The following is a 17238-nucleotide window of genomic DNA, read 5'->3' as shown; positions in this document are numbered from 1 at the left end:
TGCTTTATTGTACAATATGGGTGCTTTGGGTGCATGTATGTCCTGTGCTTGCAGTACCTGTGGACGCTAGAGGAGGACAGTGTATCTCCTGAGACTCTGGTGCCAGACTGTTGGGAACCACCATGCTGGGAATTGAACCCTGGTCCTCTGGAAGAGCAATCAGTGGTCTTAGCCACTAAACTATCTCTCAAGCCCACCCCTTTATCTGTCCATCTTTTACATTAGCTGTCCCCCTCTGCAGAGGAGGGGAAATGCTTAAGATCTATATCACTGAGTGATTAGTTTGGTATGGCCTGTTACCCTCTGGTGGAAGGAGAGCCACTGGTGGCCATTCAGAAGAGAGAAGTGCTTGAAGAGAGATTCCTGGGTGAGGCAGTGTCACCAGAAACCCTCATCTTGCATCTTCCTAACGTTTGTGCTGTAACTGCCTGTGCAGGCTCCACCTGAACATGACTACTGTTCAGTCACAGCTCTATTGTAGTCTTTTCAGCTCTGTCCAGTTTCCCTTGTCATGGTCCCCAACATTCTCTGCAATTTAGCCATCCTCTATCCTAACCCCATTCCTACAGCAGCTGACTTCTTTCATCTCCTTGTTCCATCCCTTCCTACCCAACGCTACCATTTTCCCAGGGCAGCAGCTTTATCTCAATAGGACATTTGCCCAGAAGCCCTGCAATGAATGTGACCTCTGAGCTGAGCCCTCCAAGAATCCAAAACCCACGCCCTTGACCCACCTCCACCACGTGGTTCTCTACCGAGCTTCCCTCACCTACCTAGAGGTGAACGGCAGCCAGCTCCCGTGGGCTCTGTCATCATCTAGTTCTTAGTAATGGCGGTAGCAGAAGCTCTCCAAGTCTCTCCTGAGCCCTCAGTGAATCTCCTTAGCTTTGTCCCCAGACCCCACCCACTGCTCAGCAAGCTGCCATAACCACGAGCCTACCAGCACCAACTTCTCCTGTTTGCTTCAGTGAATTTACTCAAACTAAGTGGTTTGGGGAGGCCAAACTCAGCGTTTCTTAGTAAAATGAAGAAGCTCTCTATATTTGCATCCTGGATGGGATAAAGAGTCCAGACCCTACAAAGCTGTAAATTAAGAACAGTGATCTTGACTATGTGTTTGGTCCTGGGCATTTGTGGTGGTTTGAATGAGAATGGCACCCATAGGTTCTTATGTTTGAAATCTTGGTCCACAGTGGAACTGTTTAGAGAGGTTTAAGAGGTGTGGTCTTGTTGGGCTCTGAGGGTACAAAAGCCCACACCAGGTCCAGTCTCTCTCTCCCTGATGCCTATGGATCAGGATGCAAAGCTCTCAGCTACTGCTCTAGCGCCATGCCTGTCTGCTTGCTTCCTACTTTGATGATCATGGACTAACCTTCCAGAACTGTAAGCAAGCCCCCAATTAAATGCTTTCTTTTATGAGAGTTGTCTTGGTCACAGTATCTCTTCACAACAGAACGGTAACTAAGACAGCATTTCACATGGGGAGGTAAGTCTAAACTTAAAAGAGCCCCATGACAGGCAGTCCCACTTCACAGGTGGAGACACTGCTTGCGTTGACTGCTGATCAAAGCCACAGAGGTGGTCCCTGAAAAACGCAGGTGGGGACCCAAGCCAGGGCTTTGTTACTCACACAACTTCAGAAGACGTGACCGCAAACTCTACGACTGAGCAGGTTGTTATATTGACCAGTGGGAAGACTATGACAAGGGTGGCCACCAGGGAGAGCCCTGTCTCTCTGCAGTGTGGGAGCCACCCCAAAGCCCAGGTGACTGCTGACAGGAGAGCATGTGCAGGCGGCAGAGCTGCAGCTCCTGAGTTTGCAGGAAATTCTGACCAGTGGAGATTTTTATGCCATTTTTGGGCATGTAAATTCAAACTTTTCAAAAAGTTAACTGCCTCAGAAACACACCAGATTACACACTCAGTCCCAATTCTCCCGGTGCCTCTTGGGTCTTTCTTGTGACACATGCTTCTCCCTCTAACATGCCAGGGCCCCTACCTGCACAATCTCCAGCATTTCTGCCTTGCTGATGTAGCCGTTACCGTCCAGGTCGTACATGCTGAAGGCCCACTTCAGCTTCTGTTCCAGCTTGCCCCTCGAGGTCACACTCAGGGCTATGATGAACTCTCTAAAGTCTATTGTCCCATCTCCATTTGCATCAAAGGTACGAAAGACATGCTCTGCAAATTTGGAAGCATCCCCATAAGGGAAAAAGTTCCCATATATTTTCTTAAACTCTTCCATTGATAAGTGTCCACTGGGGCAGTCTCTCAAGAAGCCTTTGTACCACTCCTGGATCTCATGCTCCGTGAAGTCCGTGCTCTCCAGTAAGTCCTGCATGACTTCAGGGCGCAGCTTGCTGTTCTGCTTCCCCATTCTGGCCACGAAAATTCAACTGCAGAGAGAAAAGAAAATACACATCATAGTTTGTAGAGCTGTCCTACGTGATTATCAGGTGTTGTTCCTTGGGAAGAGGGAAAAGAGCGTTTTCATGCAGCCTTCCCTGACTGTGTGTTGTGAGGCAGCATGTGTGTGTGTGTGTGTGTGTGTGTGTGTGTGTGTGGGTGGGTGGGGTGGGGATGTGTGTGTGTGGCAGCATGTGTGTGTGTGTGTGTGTGTGTGTGTGTGTGGGTGGGTGGGGTGGGGATGTGTGTGTGTGGCAGCATGTGTGTGTGTGTGTGTGGGTGGCAGCATGTGTGTGTGTGTGTGTGTGTGTGTGTGTGGCAGCGTGTGTGTATGTGTGTGTGTGTGTGTGTGGCAGCGTGTGTGTGTGTGTGTGAGGCAGCATGTGTGTGTGTGTGTGTGTGTGTGGCAGCATGTGTGTGTGTGTGTGTGTATGTATGTGTGAGGCAGCATGTGTGTGTGTGTGTGTGTGTGTGTGTGTGGCAGCATGTGTGTGTGTGTGTGTGTGTGTGTGGCAGCATGTGTGTGTGTGTGTATGTGTGAGGCAGCATATGTGTGTGTGTGTGTGTGGCAGCATGTGTGTGTGTGTGTGTGTGTGTGGCAGCATGTGTGTGTGTGTGGCAGCGTGTGTGTGTGAGGCAGCATGTGTGTGTGTGTGTGTGTGTGTGTGTGTGTGTGTGTGGCAGTATGTGTGTGTGTGTGTGGCAGCGTGTGTGTGTGTGTGTGTGTGTCTGTGTGTGTGTCTGTGTGTGCGTGTGTGTGTGTGTGGCAGCATGTGCGGTGTGTGTGTGTCTGTGTGTGTGTGGCAGCATGTGCGGTGTGTGGTGCAAAGTGCGCACATGGCCCCTCCGGAGCCAATGCTACAGTGAAGTCCCATGATGCAACTCAAGCAAGCTCCACCAGGAACATCTCAGATTCACTATGTGTTTGATTTTGAGTTAATTGAAAACTATTTTTAGATTTACTTGTTTATGTGCTTGAGAGTTTAGTCTGCATAATGTGTATGATTTCATCCTCCTGTGGTTAGTGCCTGAGGTTAGAAGAGGGATCCCCTAGAAGTGGAATTATGGATAGTTGTGAGCAGACTATCCAGGGAACTGAACTGGGGTCCTCTAGAAGAGCAGCAAGTACTCTTAAGCCCTGAGCCACCTCTCCAGACCTGGAATTAATATTGCCAATTGCTCACATCCTCCATATTCCCTGGTGGGATCTTCCATGGAGTCCTGACCTACAGCAGAGAGCTTTGCCCTACAGTGGCCCGGGAGGCCGGGATGCTGGGCAGGTGAGATGTATTTGATGCATTTTCCACACAAATCACAGTCTCACAGCATGCATGGATTTAGCAGGATTTATCTCCACTGTACATTAAGGAGTGTTTGTATTTTTAAATATTTTTTCATAGAAAAAGGTTTATTCACTTATGTGTACGTGTATGTTTGAATATACAGAGGCCAAATGAGGGTATCACATGGTCTTTGCTGCTACCCTTCACCTATTTCTTTAAGAAAGGGTGGGGGCAGGTTTTTTTAGGCTAGGCTGGAAACCAGCCAGCAAGTTCCAGCAATCCTCCTGTCTCCGCCTCTCCCAGAGATGGGGTTACAGATCGGTACTGTATGTTCACTGATTGTGTGGTGCTTGGATCTGAGCTGGGAACCTCATGGGTATACAGCAAGGGCTTAACTGCTGAGCTGTCTCCCTAGCACCATGTTTCCATTTGTAAAGTAGAAGTATACACTCCCGTGTTACTCGTTCTTGGCACGGTGTGGGGGAGGAAGTGCCTTCCATGGGGGTGGAGGTGTCACTCTCAATACTGGCTTCCACTCAGTTAGTGTTCATTCAGCCTTTTTCAGACTTCCGGAGATGTGGATGCCAAGAGTGAGATGTGACCTTTCCCTTAGGACACTCAGCCGTCGGTACACAGGGGGTGGTGGTGGCAGTGAGGGGACCCATGGAGGCAGAAGACTGGGTACAGTGCGGTGGTACATGGAGGAGGGACACTCTGGGGGAGGCTAGAAAGGGGCAGAGATGCCATCACAGGACATTGCTCAGAGGAGGTAATGCCTGACTTTAGTCACGAGCTTTCGGACTGTTGTGTAGTGTTCTAGTTTCCTTTCTGTGAATGATAAAATTCTCTAACGAAAATCAACTTAGTGGAAGAAGGGTTTGTTTCAGCTTGCAGGCCACACTCCTCCACTGAGGGAAGCCAGGGAAGGAAGATAAGCAGGAACTTGAGGCAGGGACCGTGACAGACTGCTGCTTGCTGGCTTCCATGAAGGCTCAAACCATCTTAGAGAATGGTGCTGTCCACAGTGGTGTAAGGCCTTCTATATCAATTAGCAATCAAGACAATTCTCCAAAACTATACCCATAAGCCAGTCTGCTCTAGGCAATTCCTCTCCCAGTTGCCTCTAGGATGCTTGGGTGACAGGCAGTGCTCAGTAGGACTTGTAGTCTGTATATACCCCTTCACACAGAAGCGGCTCTGCCCTTTCACTTCAGACGACCTGAAGGACAACAACCTGACCTCTGATTTTTCGTTTTGGGATACTTGTCATTTGTATATGTCTCTCCTGCTGCTGTCTACTCTGCAGGCAGATCTTAATGGCTGTTAGGCTTTGCCTCTCCAAGGTCCATCACAAAACACACTGTGAACTAAAGGCAAACAAACAAACAAACAAACAAACAAAAAACAAAACTAAAGAACAAGTAGGAAAAGCATCATGGGTAATCAGAAGGATGACTAATTACTAGATGGACACAGATGCTAGACTTGGAAGACTAGTCTCCCGGAAGCAGGCTGGCTTTCTGGTGCTATTCATCGTGCTGGAAAGCACCAGGTACTTGGAGTTACACTTTGGTCTCAGGGCCTCTGATACCAAACTGTTTCTGAGGCCCTCATTCACGAAATTCCTACTGGGCAGCATTTGTGTGGCTCACAGGGCTCAAATTTTGTTTGTAAAATCCATAGATCAGGAAATAGGGATCGTTATCAATCACCTGATTGGTTAGTTTTGACTTTAGGTACTTGTAACTGATACATAAAATTGAACATATGTGGCTTCCAATATGAAGTTTTTATAGAGACATGCCTAATGTGATGATTAAATTGGGCATACGCATATTCAGCCTCGCAATCACTCACCATGTCATTGTGATGAGAACATTCATCTTTCTTCCTAGCTATTTGAAAACACAATACATTAATGATACCCCCTACTTTGCAGAACATCGGAGCCTAAGCCCCCATCGAGCTGTGGCACACCCTATCTCACTCCTTTCTAGGATCTGAGTTCTGCATTGAGGTGGGACCCAACTCAGCTCACATACAGGCTACCTCTGAGGGGTAGGTTGAAGAGGGTGTTCCTTCAACCTACAACAGCTGCAAGGAGACCTCATCCAGAGGTCCCTACATTTATACAGAGACAAATTAACTTACAGATGAAGCCCAGATTGAATAACAATCCAATAACGGTCACTTTCCTCCTCTGGAAGTGAAAATCCTCCCAAATGAAGAGGGAGTGGTTTATGAGAATTTTAAAACCCTCATTTGGTTGTGACATTGGCAATTTGCCTGAGGCCAGAATTCAGAAACAAAAGTTGATACATAATGCATAGGTTTGAAGGGAACCAAAACACTTAATGAAATTTACAAGTGATTTCAAGTTCTTTCAGGATCTCTGTAGACCTCCCCTCTTGGTGGATGCCATGGCTTCCAATCAGATTGCCACTATCCAGTTTTGTTATATGCAAATCATCTGGTACCTGAGTTAGGAGGGGATTGCTATTTTAATATTTCAATCTACCTATTTAAATAAATCGTTTCTTTTCCTGTAGAAACAAAGTTCTATTTCTTAAAAACCAACTTAATGTCCTTTTCCAACCTTTACAGAGTACTTCTCACTTATTAGCTGCTTTATACAAGGAACAAATTGCCTCAACATTTTGGCTAAGTCTCTCACAAGACTAATCTGTGTGCAGCTATTTTTCAGTAAACACTAATTAAAGCACATTAACAAACTCATTAACACAGAAAGACCATAACACAAAGAAAAGAGCATAGCTTGGCTGTTTGGGAAGCAGGTGTTTGCAGCTTAGTCCAGTCTTCATCTCTGTAGTTGTCAACAAATACTTGACTGAGGACTGGTGTCTCAACCTGAGGAAGCCATCTACCCTTGCTTAGTCGGACACATGACAAAAGCCTGAGAGACCCATGACAGGCTTTCGTTCACTGGGTAGAGAGGCCTGAAGATTGTTTGCCTGTGGGAAACAGGACTGTGTGCCTATTTGAATCCAAAGAAGGGCACAGAGAATACTGTCAGGGAAATACTACATTAAATAACAGTCGGGGGAAAAAACTGCAGAAGCAACAGTTTCACCTTGGGTCAAATCCTCTTCATCTCTGCACACAGTCATTAACTGATTTTGAGCATAATGGTCAGGACATAGAAGTGAAGTGCTTGTGTTCAGGGACTGGAGAGAGTTCATTAGGAAGAAGCACTCCCCTTTCAGAGGACGTGAGTTCCATTCCCATCACCCACAGTCCACATTAGGAGGCTCACAATTGCCTGTACCTCCATTCCTAGGATATTTGCCATGAACAACGGCACACACATGCACATATATAGACATAAACAAAATAAAATTCTTTTAAAAAGAAAACATTTAGGTTCAAAGGCTAGTTCTGTTGTTTAATGGTTGAACAAACCATTTAATTTGGGGGTGCATCTCAGTGAAATGAATTCAATACTGCAATTTCACTGACTTGATATGAGAATTCAACGAGGTGGTCACACATATAAAGTTATAGTATTGAATTAGGAATGGTTTTCATCATAACCATAAAGACTGGTGTGTTGCGAGTTTGGTCCCCAGTGGTATTGAAATGAAAGAGCTGTTAAAAGTGAGGTCCAGTAGAAGGTAGGTAGGTAATGGTATTCCTCCATCACAAATGATGTAATGCTCCTTTGAAGGAAAGAGGGTGAATCCCATGGATTACTTCCTGAGACAATGGGTTATTACAAAAGAGCTGGCCTGGCCTCTTTCCCAGATCCCAGTTTCTCACCTTGCCATGTGACCTCCCTCTCTGTCATATGTGTTTCTACCATGTTGTGATATGATCTGAAGGCTCTAACCAGAGGTCAAACAGACAGAATCTGAGAATCTGCCCAGGTGAAGTCCTCAACTCTAGACTTATAAAAGTCTCTGTATCATTATTTACCACCTAATCGTAGTCTTCCAACCTCTAAAACTATGAAGTAAATGTCCTTTCTGTGTGAATACAGCCCCAGATATTTGTTTTCGCAAAATAAGAGACTAAGACAATGGTCCCTCACACATTACTCTGTAGCATCTTAGCCACCTGTGATAGGCAGGGCAGGCTTTCTCCATTTTATTAGCAAAGAGATCAAAACTCAGAAAAATTAATTGACATGACCTAGGTCAAACAGCTTGTGGAGAAGCCATGAGCCTAGACTGCTGTCCATTGGCTTTCACTCTGCCCTATATCCTATATGAACATGCAGAAATTACAACAGTTTAATAAAAAGTTAGAAGGAAGCAGATGAAAAGGAGCAGACAGTCTCCTGTTGTAACCCCTTTACACCACAAATAGGTACTGAGTATCTGTCGGGAGAGACACAAGACAGGGGACAGGTAGGCAAAGAGCCTTTTATGGAGTTTATAGTTGGCGGCAAGAGACATAGAGAAAGAAAAAACAGTAAGAGAAGTGTTGGGTGTACATGTGCAGTGGAGAAGGTAAAGAGTAGAGGGGGGAGTGCCCGGAGGGTTAGAATTTCAAATAAGAAGTCAGAGAAGACCTCACCGAGAATGTGCCATGGCCAGAGCAGAGCAGTGAGAAGGTCACATGGGTAGTGAGAGCAGCTAGCTAAATTGTTCTGAACAGGGTCTTAGCATGACCCAGAATGTGGCAGAGTGGAAACATGAGAATTGAGAACAGTGGGGCCATTGGGCCAGTGCTGTGGACATTGTGCTGAGACAGACTAAAAAGAGAAAAACCGAGGGGGGCCAGTGAGGAAGGCCCTGTGTTGGAGTAACCTTCCTTCACATTGTGTGAGGAAACGTCTCTGGACTGTTCTGACAGAGAACTCAGTGCTGGCAGGATACTGCTATTGTCAATTCTGTGTCCCACCACTGGGTGTTCTAGTTTGTGAATGTTTGCCTTTCCTCATTTACCTAGAGGCACTCTAAAAGATGTTCAAGTGTTCTCTTACTGCTGTTTGGTTATAATAAAGAGCTAATGACCAATATCTGGAGCAGGAAGTAGAGGACAGAGCTTCTAGAGAGAGAGAGAGGAAGTCTGGGATAAGAAGGCAAATATGAAGGTTTTGGAACAGACATAGAAGAGAGCAAAAGGGCAGAGCGGAGCAGAGGTCATAGGCAAGAATAGTTGGGTCAAGTCTAGATGGTAGCTGAGAATCTGCCCAGGTGAAGTCCTCAACTTTAGACTTATAAAAGTCTCTGTGTCATTATTTACCGCTGGTGGGTTGGAGGAAGTCCTATAGCCCTTCAGTGACCTAGACACAGGCTGTGCTGGCTAGAAGGGTGGTTACAGCAGGAGAAGGGACATGTAGCTGGATTCCAGGCAGAGGCCTTGGGTTGTAAGGTAGAGAACAATAGCAACAAACAGAACTTCAGCTGGATGCTGAGTGTCTGGCCTCAGTAGCTCCAAGGATTGACACAAAGTTGGGGAAAACACAGAAACAGGGCTTTTCAGTGAGTCAGGGCACATGGTAATCCCGAGATGTCTACTAAAAGTGCAGCTGCAGAAGACGAGCTGCTGAGAGCCCAGAAGTCTGGAGTCAGGAGTCCATGGAGCCAGCAGCAGACAGAGCTTACAACACACTCAGTCTCGGAAGCCAATTCTCCTGAAGACTGGGTCCTTATCACTGTGACATTCAGACCTTAAACAATGGGATGGAACCGGCAAAGGAGAGTGAGGAGGCAGAGCTAGTGGGAACATACAAAGAGTCGGAGTCCTACCCCTCAGTGGGCATGCTTCACACCCAGTTCTGCCCATCAACCCTAGTTCAAGGCTGCCCTGAAAGCTCCTGGCTTCCTACTGAATCTTGTCAGCTTTCCCAGATTCCCATCTGCTCCATCTCAGTAAAGGCCTCCCCCTTCCCTCCAGTTGCTCACCCCAGGACTCAAGGATCAAGGATCGCCTGTGACTTCTTTCACTTTAATTCCATTGGCATGGGACATTGATTTTCTAATCAAAATTTCAAATCCACCTTGCCTACCATCTTCATCACCACCCCAGTGAAGACAACAGTGGTCCTCACTGGTCCTCTAAGACCTTCCTTGCCTGAGCTGTTTTCATCTAATTTCCTTTCTTCTTATCCCAGTTCTCATCTATTTTCCACTCAGCACCTACGATGACTTTCTAAAAACACAAGCCATACTATGTCATACCACTGCTACATTCTCTTGCTTGCTTTGGATTTCGAGATAGGGTGTAGGAGCAGAAGTTGGCTTCAAATTTGAAATGTTCTCTGTGCCACATGCCTGTCTTCTCAAAATTCTACAGGGCTCCCCATTACCCTCAGATTGTGTGGTCTGTACTCCCTCTGCTTGCCCATAAGCTGTGCAGATCCTGAGTAGACTCCTGCAGTCTTTCCACTGCAGACGCCTGGCTCACTTAATGATCTTTGTTTCAGTTCCGCTTTTCCCCAGGTGGGTCCATGTCCCGCAGGTGCTTCATTAAACACTGACATCCTATTTTCAATAGTTTCCTCCAAGAAGGGTAGTGTGGAATTTCTTAACTTATTTTGGGCTACACCCAATCTTCCAGGGGGAAGAGAAAGAGAGGAAGAAAGAAAGAAGGAAGGAAGGAGGAAGGAAGGGAGGGAAGGAAGAAGAAGGAAGAAAGAAAAGTGTAGAGTTTGGTCAGAGATGGAAAAGAAAAACATGTGAAGCCAGTTTTTCCATCAAAGAAGAAAAGAAATCACAATCCCAAACAAAATAAACAAAAACCCCACCCCTCCTCCACTAAAGGCAATGGCGACTAGCCGATGTTCTTTCAAGGGCAAGACCTCCCTTCTTCCCTTCTGCATCTGTGCAGGGAAGGAGGAAGCCTTGCACTTCTGTGATTCCCCAAAAGGTTTTGAAAACTCTGTAGCTTCATTCCTCAGCTCCCAGAATTAGATTTTCCAGGGAAAAGCCTATAACTTACCCCAGACAGCCTGGCTAACTTTGGAGGGGAAGCTCAATGTAAGCTGCACTGTGGTCTCCTAAAATGGTATTTGTAAGGTGCTAGCGGCTGAAGTCAAGTCTGCTGCATCAAAAACAAAGAATCCCCAGAAAAGAGCAGGGTGATTAAAACGTCTGTCCCCTGTGGAAGCTTCATCCTGTCCACTAAGCATGGTTTTGACTCTTCTGTTTCAACTACAAAAACACAACTAGAAAAATGTCAGGAAAATTATAAACGCTATGGATGAATGGAGAGGTGTGCTGTTTTTCATGACTTGTTTTAGATGCCATCTGACTGATGGTTAAAATCCTCAAATTCATTTCTAGGCTGTCTGTCTATGGTTCTCAGTGGAGAAAAGCATGACTGGGCAAGAAGCTGAGGGACCTCTGTTCCCTCAGAACTTCCCTTCAGTAAACTCAGTGGAGTGTGACAGGAGGCCACCCAAACCAACACAAGGACACAGGCAGATTAGGAAATTGAACAGTGATGCCTCAAGGAAGAGGTGAGGTATGAAAGGAGGACTGGGGAGCTGTGTGATAGCCCTCGACCACATTTTTCTCCTCCAGCCTGTGGTATGGGCATAGGACTTGCAGCTTGCTGAAGAGGTTGGTGAGATGGCACCACAGTTAAATGAGCTTGCTGCTCTTGCAGAGGACCATTTCAGTTTTCACTGAAAAGAGGACCATTCAGTTTCCACACCCAAATGGCAGCTCACAGCTACAGTTTTAGGGGACCTCTTCTGGCCTCTTTGGACCCGTGCACACAGGTGATACACATAAATTCACACAGGCTGGCACACAAAAATGATAAAGAAAAAGAAAACTTATGTGGCTTGCTGAAGTCATTTGAACAAATGTACAAAGCCACTGCTTACAGTGAAGTCTCTTTCCCAGGAGAATGGCCCAGACCAGGGGAGCAAACAGTGATGTCACACGCCTGCGCCCACTTTCCCTGCAAAAGGACATCAGCTGAACTGGCACAGAAAATGCTCTTGCCCTGGAGGCTTTATTGATAGTTTTTTTTTTTATGTCCCCTGAGGCATGAGATGAGGCCCAGGTTTGCTCTGGGTGAGCTCAGGGGTAACAGTTTCTAAGGCATTGGAGACCTTGCATTTTAGGCTAGGCAAGGATTGGCCTTTGGCTCTTTCCAAAGTTTTGTTTTTTACATTAATGTCAATAAAACATGTATTTTGATAAAAAAATCTAAATAAAGCATTGTCTAACAATATTCTAACCTCCTCTTAAAATATAGAAACATTACTTTTAACTAAGCTCATCACCAAAGACTGCATCATTTTGGTAGTTTCTTGCTATCTGCATGGGATACATTCTGAGATCCTGTGTGGATGCCTAAATCCAAAGAGAGTACCAATCCTATTCATAGCTATGCTGGTTTTCATATACATATATATCAATGATAAAGTTTAATTTATAAGTTGGAAACAAGAGATTAATAAAAACTTACAAGAAAATAAGGCAATTGTACTGCAATAAAGGCCATTGAATTGTTTGTGCTAGAGTTTTCCATGAAGCAGTTTTGGATGTAGGTAGGCATGGGTAACAGACATTGCCAGCAGGTAGGTGGAGGAACAATGTGACTGGCTGTAAAACATTTCACAACCTGTGCTTGGTGGCTCACACCTTAACCAGCACTCAGGAGGTGGGGGGGGGGGGGCTCTGCAAGCTCAGACCAGCTTGGTCTACTAGTGCATTCTCGGCCAGCTGGAGTCATATGGTGAATAACTTTGAAAAAAAAAATCTAAGGAATAAGAGGCTGTAAAAAATGAGAAACCAACTAGTCTGAAAGCACGTTAGAGAAAACAGCCAGCTTCTCAGGCATCCCTTCTGCCATCAGCTGGTCATCCAGCTCATGTCTGGTTCTACCCTTCCTGCCTAATCCGTGGTCAGCATTTGGAGGCTCATTTGCCCCGTCCATGTAAATGAGCCATGAGTTAGTGGACAGGCCCCATGAGATGGTCACTGTCCAGGCCTATTCGTACTATACAGCTGACCCAGCACAGAGACCGTGTGAGTATCAGAAGTCAAGAGCTTTGGAGAAAGTCCCTATGTCCATGGCCACTTGACTGCTGTGGTAGACTTGACTACAGCCACATTATGGGGTAAGGCTGGGGGTACACTGTGGCCTCAATAGTCTCTCAGGGTTGCCGCAGTCCAACCAGATGGAGTTGCTTGGAATTCTGATCTCAAGCAATGTCTGCTCAGTTTAAGGCACTAAATATTCTTATTTTTAATCACAAACTATGGCTTAACAGTAATCACTGTGACAGCAGACAGGGCACGGAGCTTCCTAGACCAGGGGAGCAAACAGATCAGTTTCAGCCATCCAATTTGCTTACCAGCAGCTGGAGGACCAGAGGCTCATGTCCCCAATTTTAGACTTCCTCTGGGGGCCACAAATGCATTTAGTAAATGGCTCCAGGCCCCATAGAGTCCAAGAATAGTTCATAATTTTTAAAATTTATTTGGCATATGGCTTCCGGGCTTAGAAGGGATAGTTCTATAAAAATACTCCTACATGGGGTAAGGAAGTAGCAAGAGTCTGCGGTTTGGGACATAGTTCATAGAAGTTTTATTAATATTTTTCTTTGAAAGTCTGTGATTTCACTCCAAGGATGAGAGTTATGAAGCAATGAACAGCCGTGACATGCAGCTGTGGTCCCAGGGGAGGGTGACCTATCTCCTCCCACCTCCACCCCTGCTGTTTCCCCTGGCTGGGAGGTTTCTGTTGTTTGAATGGCTGATTATGCTAAAATGTATCCTGGGATTCCTCATCCTGACTAGCATGGCAGGATATATGCTATCTATCTACAAAACACGTGCAACAGTTGTGTTTTGGATGTAGAGAACGAGACACCCATTGACCAGCTAGGAGAAGTTATGGAGTGCCTTATGTGATGCTCCTGCAGGGTAGGCGACAACTAAATCAGAGTCACTATTATAGCAGTGTATCATGTGGCCCTTGGGACACGTCTCCTCCTCTTAGTTACTATACAGTAATTAGGCACAATTGACACCTATGTCCTCATGCTGTCCAGAGGACTGAATGAGAGAAAGAGAACCTCCTGCTGCTGAGCGATGGAAAAAAAAAATCAACATCATGCCTGGCTCCAGCAGATGTTCAATAAACACCATTAACCTAAGTAAAATAAGGGTACTGTCCCATTGGCATACTTATAGAAACAAGTGCTCCAAGGGTGTGAAGGCATTCTCCCTCTTGCCCAGTGTCCAGGAAGGTGATGCACAAAGAAAAGGAGCAGGAGCCATTTCTCTCTAGCCTGACTCCCATTTGGGTCATTACCCAGCTATGAAAAATCTTTGTGGGTCTGTACTCCAGGAGGCTAGCCCCTAGGTCAATGTTTTCCATGTGGGGGTCATTATGACAACCAGAAATGAAGCACACGGGTCCCCTGGGAGTTGTAGCTGATGAGAAGGGCTCTGGATTTCATCCTGCCCTCCCCTCTGGTTCTGAGGAGGCTATGGCTCTGTAGCAAGATACCATGGATGCTGGATGAGCGCCACAAAACAATGACTTTAGCCATGTGACTCTGGAGTTACAGAGCAAAAGTGGTGCTGAATACCTTCTGCAGGCAGAGCCTTTAGCTCCCTGACACCAGTGGTGCCCCCCATTGGCTTTCCTGGATGCTCCTGTTCCATCAGATCTCCTTTATATATGATAGCCATGTTCTGTACCCCAAAAGGCTGCTCTTTCTACCTAGTCGCCTCCATTTTCTAAATGCCCACTGACCCAACTCACACATACTCAACCCTAATAGAACAGCTCTTTCTCCAGAGACCTCTGGTCATCCAGAGGGCTTCCTTTACACACTGCAGTCACATCTTGCATTTAGCTACATCTGGAATTAGTTATTTACATTTTGTTCCAGATCAGCTTCTCCAGCCAGATGTTAAACCAACTGCAGGAGAGTCTGTCTTGTTTTGTGTTTTCTTTCTCATACTGTGAGAGGAAGTAGTGAGGCAGGCATGATGAGCAGGAGGGAAGGGGTGTCATGTAGATAGGTCCTTTTTGTTGTTCAGTACATCCTGACTAGGCGGGCAGAGAATAACACACAAGGTAACCAGGGAAACTACTGTCTCCTGGTAGGTAAAATACTGCTTTGTGGCTTGACATCTTGAGGTGAAGTAGTTTTGTGCCACCATCTTAGAAATGGAAAAGATAGGGCACTTTCTTGTGGCCCACATAGGCCCACCAGAGAAGATCCCAACAACCAAGGGATGAAAAGCCACAGCGAGCAACATCTTAGCTCCAGAGCATGCTGAGTGCAATGGGGTGAAATGAAGGTAGTACCCAAGAGGAAGAACTAAGCACTGATGTCAAAGGAGGTAGGGGCCTATAAGAAACTTCTTAAATGTCCACACTGGAGAACTCACTTGTGTAATTTGCTTTGCTTAAACCATGTGTCTCTCAGCTGAAGTCTTTCTTTGAAGAGACAAGAAGATGATGCCTGCTTAGGAGGTATCTGCTGTCACTGACAAGCTGATGACTGTTGTCATGGACAGGCATTTCTTCTGCTGTGGCTCCCTTATTCCACTCAAGGTTGGGCTCTTTGCCCACCTGGACAAAGGCATACAGTACTCTGTTCTTACATAGCTATGGAACAAGAGATGCATTCCTTGAAGAACCCAGTCCACACTAACAAGGAACTCTGCTTCAGGAACCAACACTGTACAGGCAGGACCACACCACAGCTCTTGTACTCACATGACAAGAAAAATACATAGTGTTTCTAATCTTATCCTTTACAGTCTTCTCCGAGGAGACTCGATATTGGTTACATGTCCCATCGCAAGTTTGCTCTCAGTTCAAAGCAGCTAGAAGAGAACCCATCTTCACCACCCATGCCTCGCCTCTTTCACGATAACCCCAATATCACCTTTCCAGCGATGTCTCTCCTCAGATCCCTGGTTAAAATCGTAACGCCAGATCTTCCTTGAGTACTTTACTGTCTGCCTTAGTACTTTCAACCTCCAGCACACTAACAGCTTTATTATGTTTATTGCTTATCTTTCTCTACTAAAATGGAGGCTTCATGAAGTCACAGATTTGGTTTTGTTTTGTTCACAGTCCCCACAATCCCAATACTGAGGGACAAGATTCAGAACAAACTAGTTACTCAATAAAAACCTATTGATTGACTTATAACTCAGTTTGCTCAGTTTTCATTTGATTTGTTCTTTTTTGCTTCTCAGCCTTCTGTTCAGCTTATAAAAATTCTTAGTAAAACAGAGAATACTACTTTTACAATCAAACCAGCTGATGTTTTAAATACACTCATTCTTACCACCAACATTGACTGACTCAGAGCACATGCCTATCAGTGCCCTGCGTAACAAACTCAAGTGAAATATAGTACCTTCTTGTATAAATTTACAGAATGTTCACACTATTTTTTCAGTAGATCATTGAAATATTGTGTGAAAGAGAATCTCCATATTAAAGAATCAGAGTAAAGATTTAAGTATTAGCCTAAGGTTAGGTAGCCGAGGGTCAGTGGCAGAGGCAGAATGCTTTGCACTCTCCTTTGTCAGCACAGGGACTGGAAGAAATCAGAGTAGAGGCTTAGGGAGGATGGTGTGTGTGTGCGTGTGTGTGTGTGTGTGTGTGTGTGTGTGCGCGCGTGCACATCTTTCTGTTTGTTTGTGTACTCTCTGGTTGCTATTTTTATTCCATATTCAGAGAAAGTAAAATCTAAAGGAATCCATGCTGAATGTATAGCCACAAAGTAATTAGAATGCATCCAAGTGAAGGCTCCAGCATCTGAAGGACAAGCTGTGGGTGCAACCAGGACAAACCAGCGTTATTTTTAGGGCACCTCTGGTATGTCTGGGTGGGCTTACTCAGAGATCATCATGTGAGCCCACCTCATCACTGTCACACCAGAGAGCTCAAAAATGCTTCCTGTTCCTTCTAGATGCTAATAAGAGTCTGCCTGAACTCCCATGGATGTCTCCAGTCCTCATGTTACAGCAAATGCCATCAGATAGGGCACAGCACTAGAATAAATCAATCAAGCCGTCAATCAAAAAGGGAAGGAAGAAAGGAAGGAAGGAATGAAGGAAGAAAGAACGGTTTCCAAGTGTCTGTAAGTAGGTCAAACAAGGTTCCGTGCTTCTCTTGTCCCTCACACCTGAGCTGAGGACAGCTAAGGCAGTATCAGACTTACAGCATTAGTTACTGTTTTCATAGTGGTGGCAGAATATTTGACAGAGGCAACTTGAGCAGGATTTATTTTGGCTCATGGTTCAAAGGGACGGCCCGTCATGGTGGAGTGGCTCAGTCTGTGGTGGTGGAGCTGGTGACTGGTCACTTCATGGAGGCCAATTAGAAATAAAGATCTCAGGCAGAAACCAGAAGCGAATGCCCTTAGAGCCCCCTGCAGTGGCTTAGCTTGCCAGGTAGGAACCATGTCCATAAGGTTCTACAGTTATTACCACGATCTGGGAGCAAGTGGTCAAGCACATGAGCATGTGGGATGCACAGATGAACCCTAACACCTGCCCCTCTGCTAACCAGGCCTGGCCAAGCAGAAACACCCTGTTGCCTTTGGCCCCCACATACAGGTAGTCACACACTTAAAAATGTCTGA

General features: G+C 45.7%; 1 protein-coding gene across 5 annotated transcripts in view; it reads right to left on the bottom strand.

Moving 5' to 3' along the window:
* Positions 1-17238, bottom strand: part of Ncald (neurocalcin delta) — a 357449-nt gene that overhangs the window by 18231 nt on the left and 321980 nt on the right. For all 5 annotated transcript variants that reach the window (XM_060389583.1, XM_060389582.1, XM_060389584.1 and 2 more), the window contains one exon: positions 2000-2396. In XM_060389583.1, coding sequence (XP_060245566.1) covers positions 2000-2377 — 378 coding nt within the window. In that variant the 5' untranslated portion in view covers positions 2378-2396. The remainder of the gene's footprint in view (positions 1-1999; positions 2397-17238) is intronic.

The sequence above is a fragment of the Meriones unguiculatus genome, chromosome 8 (assembly GCF_030254825.1).
Source record: "Meriones unguiculatus strain TT.TT164.6M chromosome 8, Bangor_MerUng_6.1, whole genome shotgun sequence".
NCBI classification, from domain to species: Eukaryota; Metazoa; Chordata; class Mammalia; order Rodentia; family Muridae; genus Meriones; species Meriones unguiculatus.
Note: the sequence above shows the minus strand (reverse complement) of the source record. Positions and strands in the feature narration are given on the sequence as shown.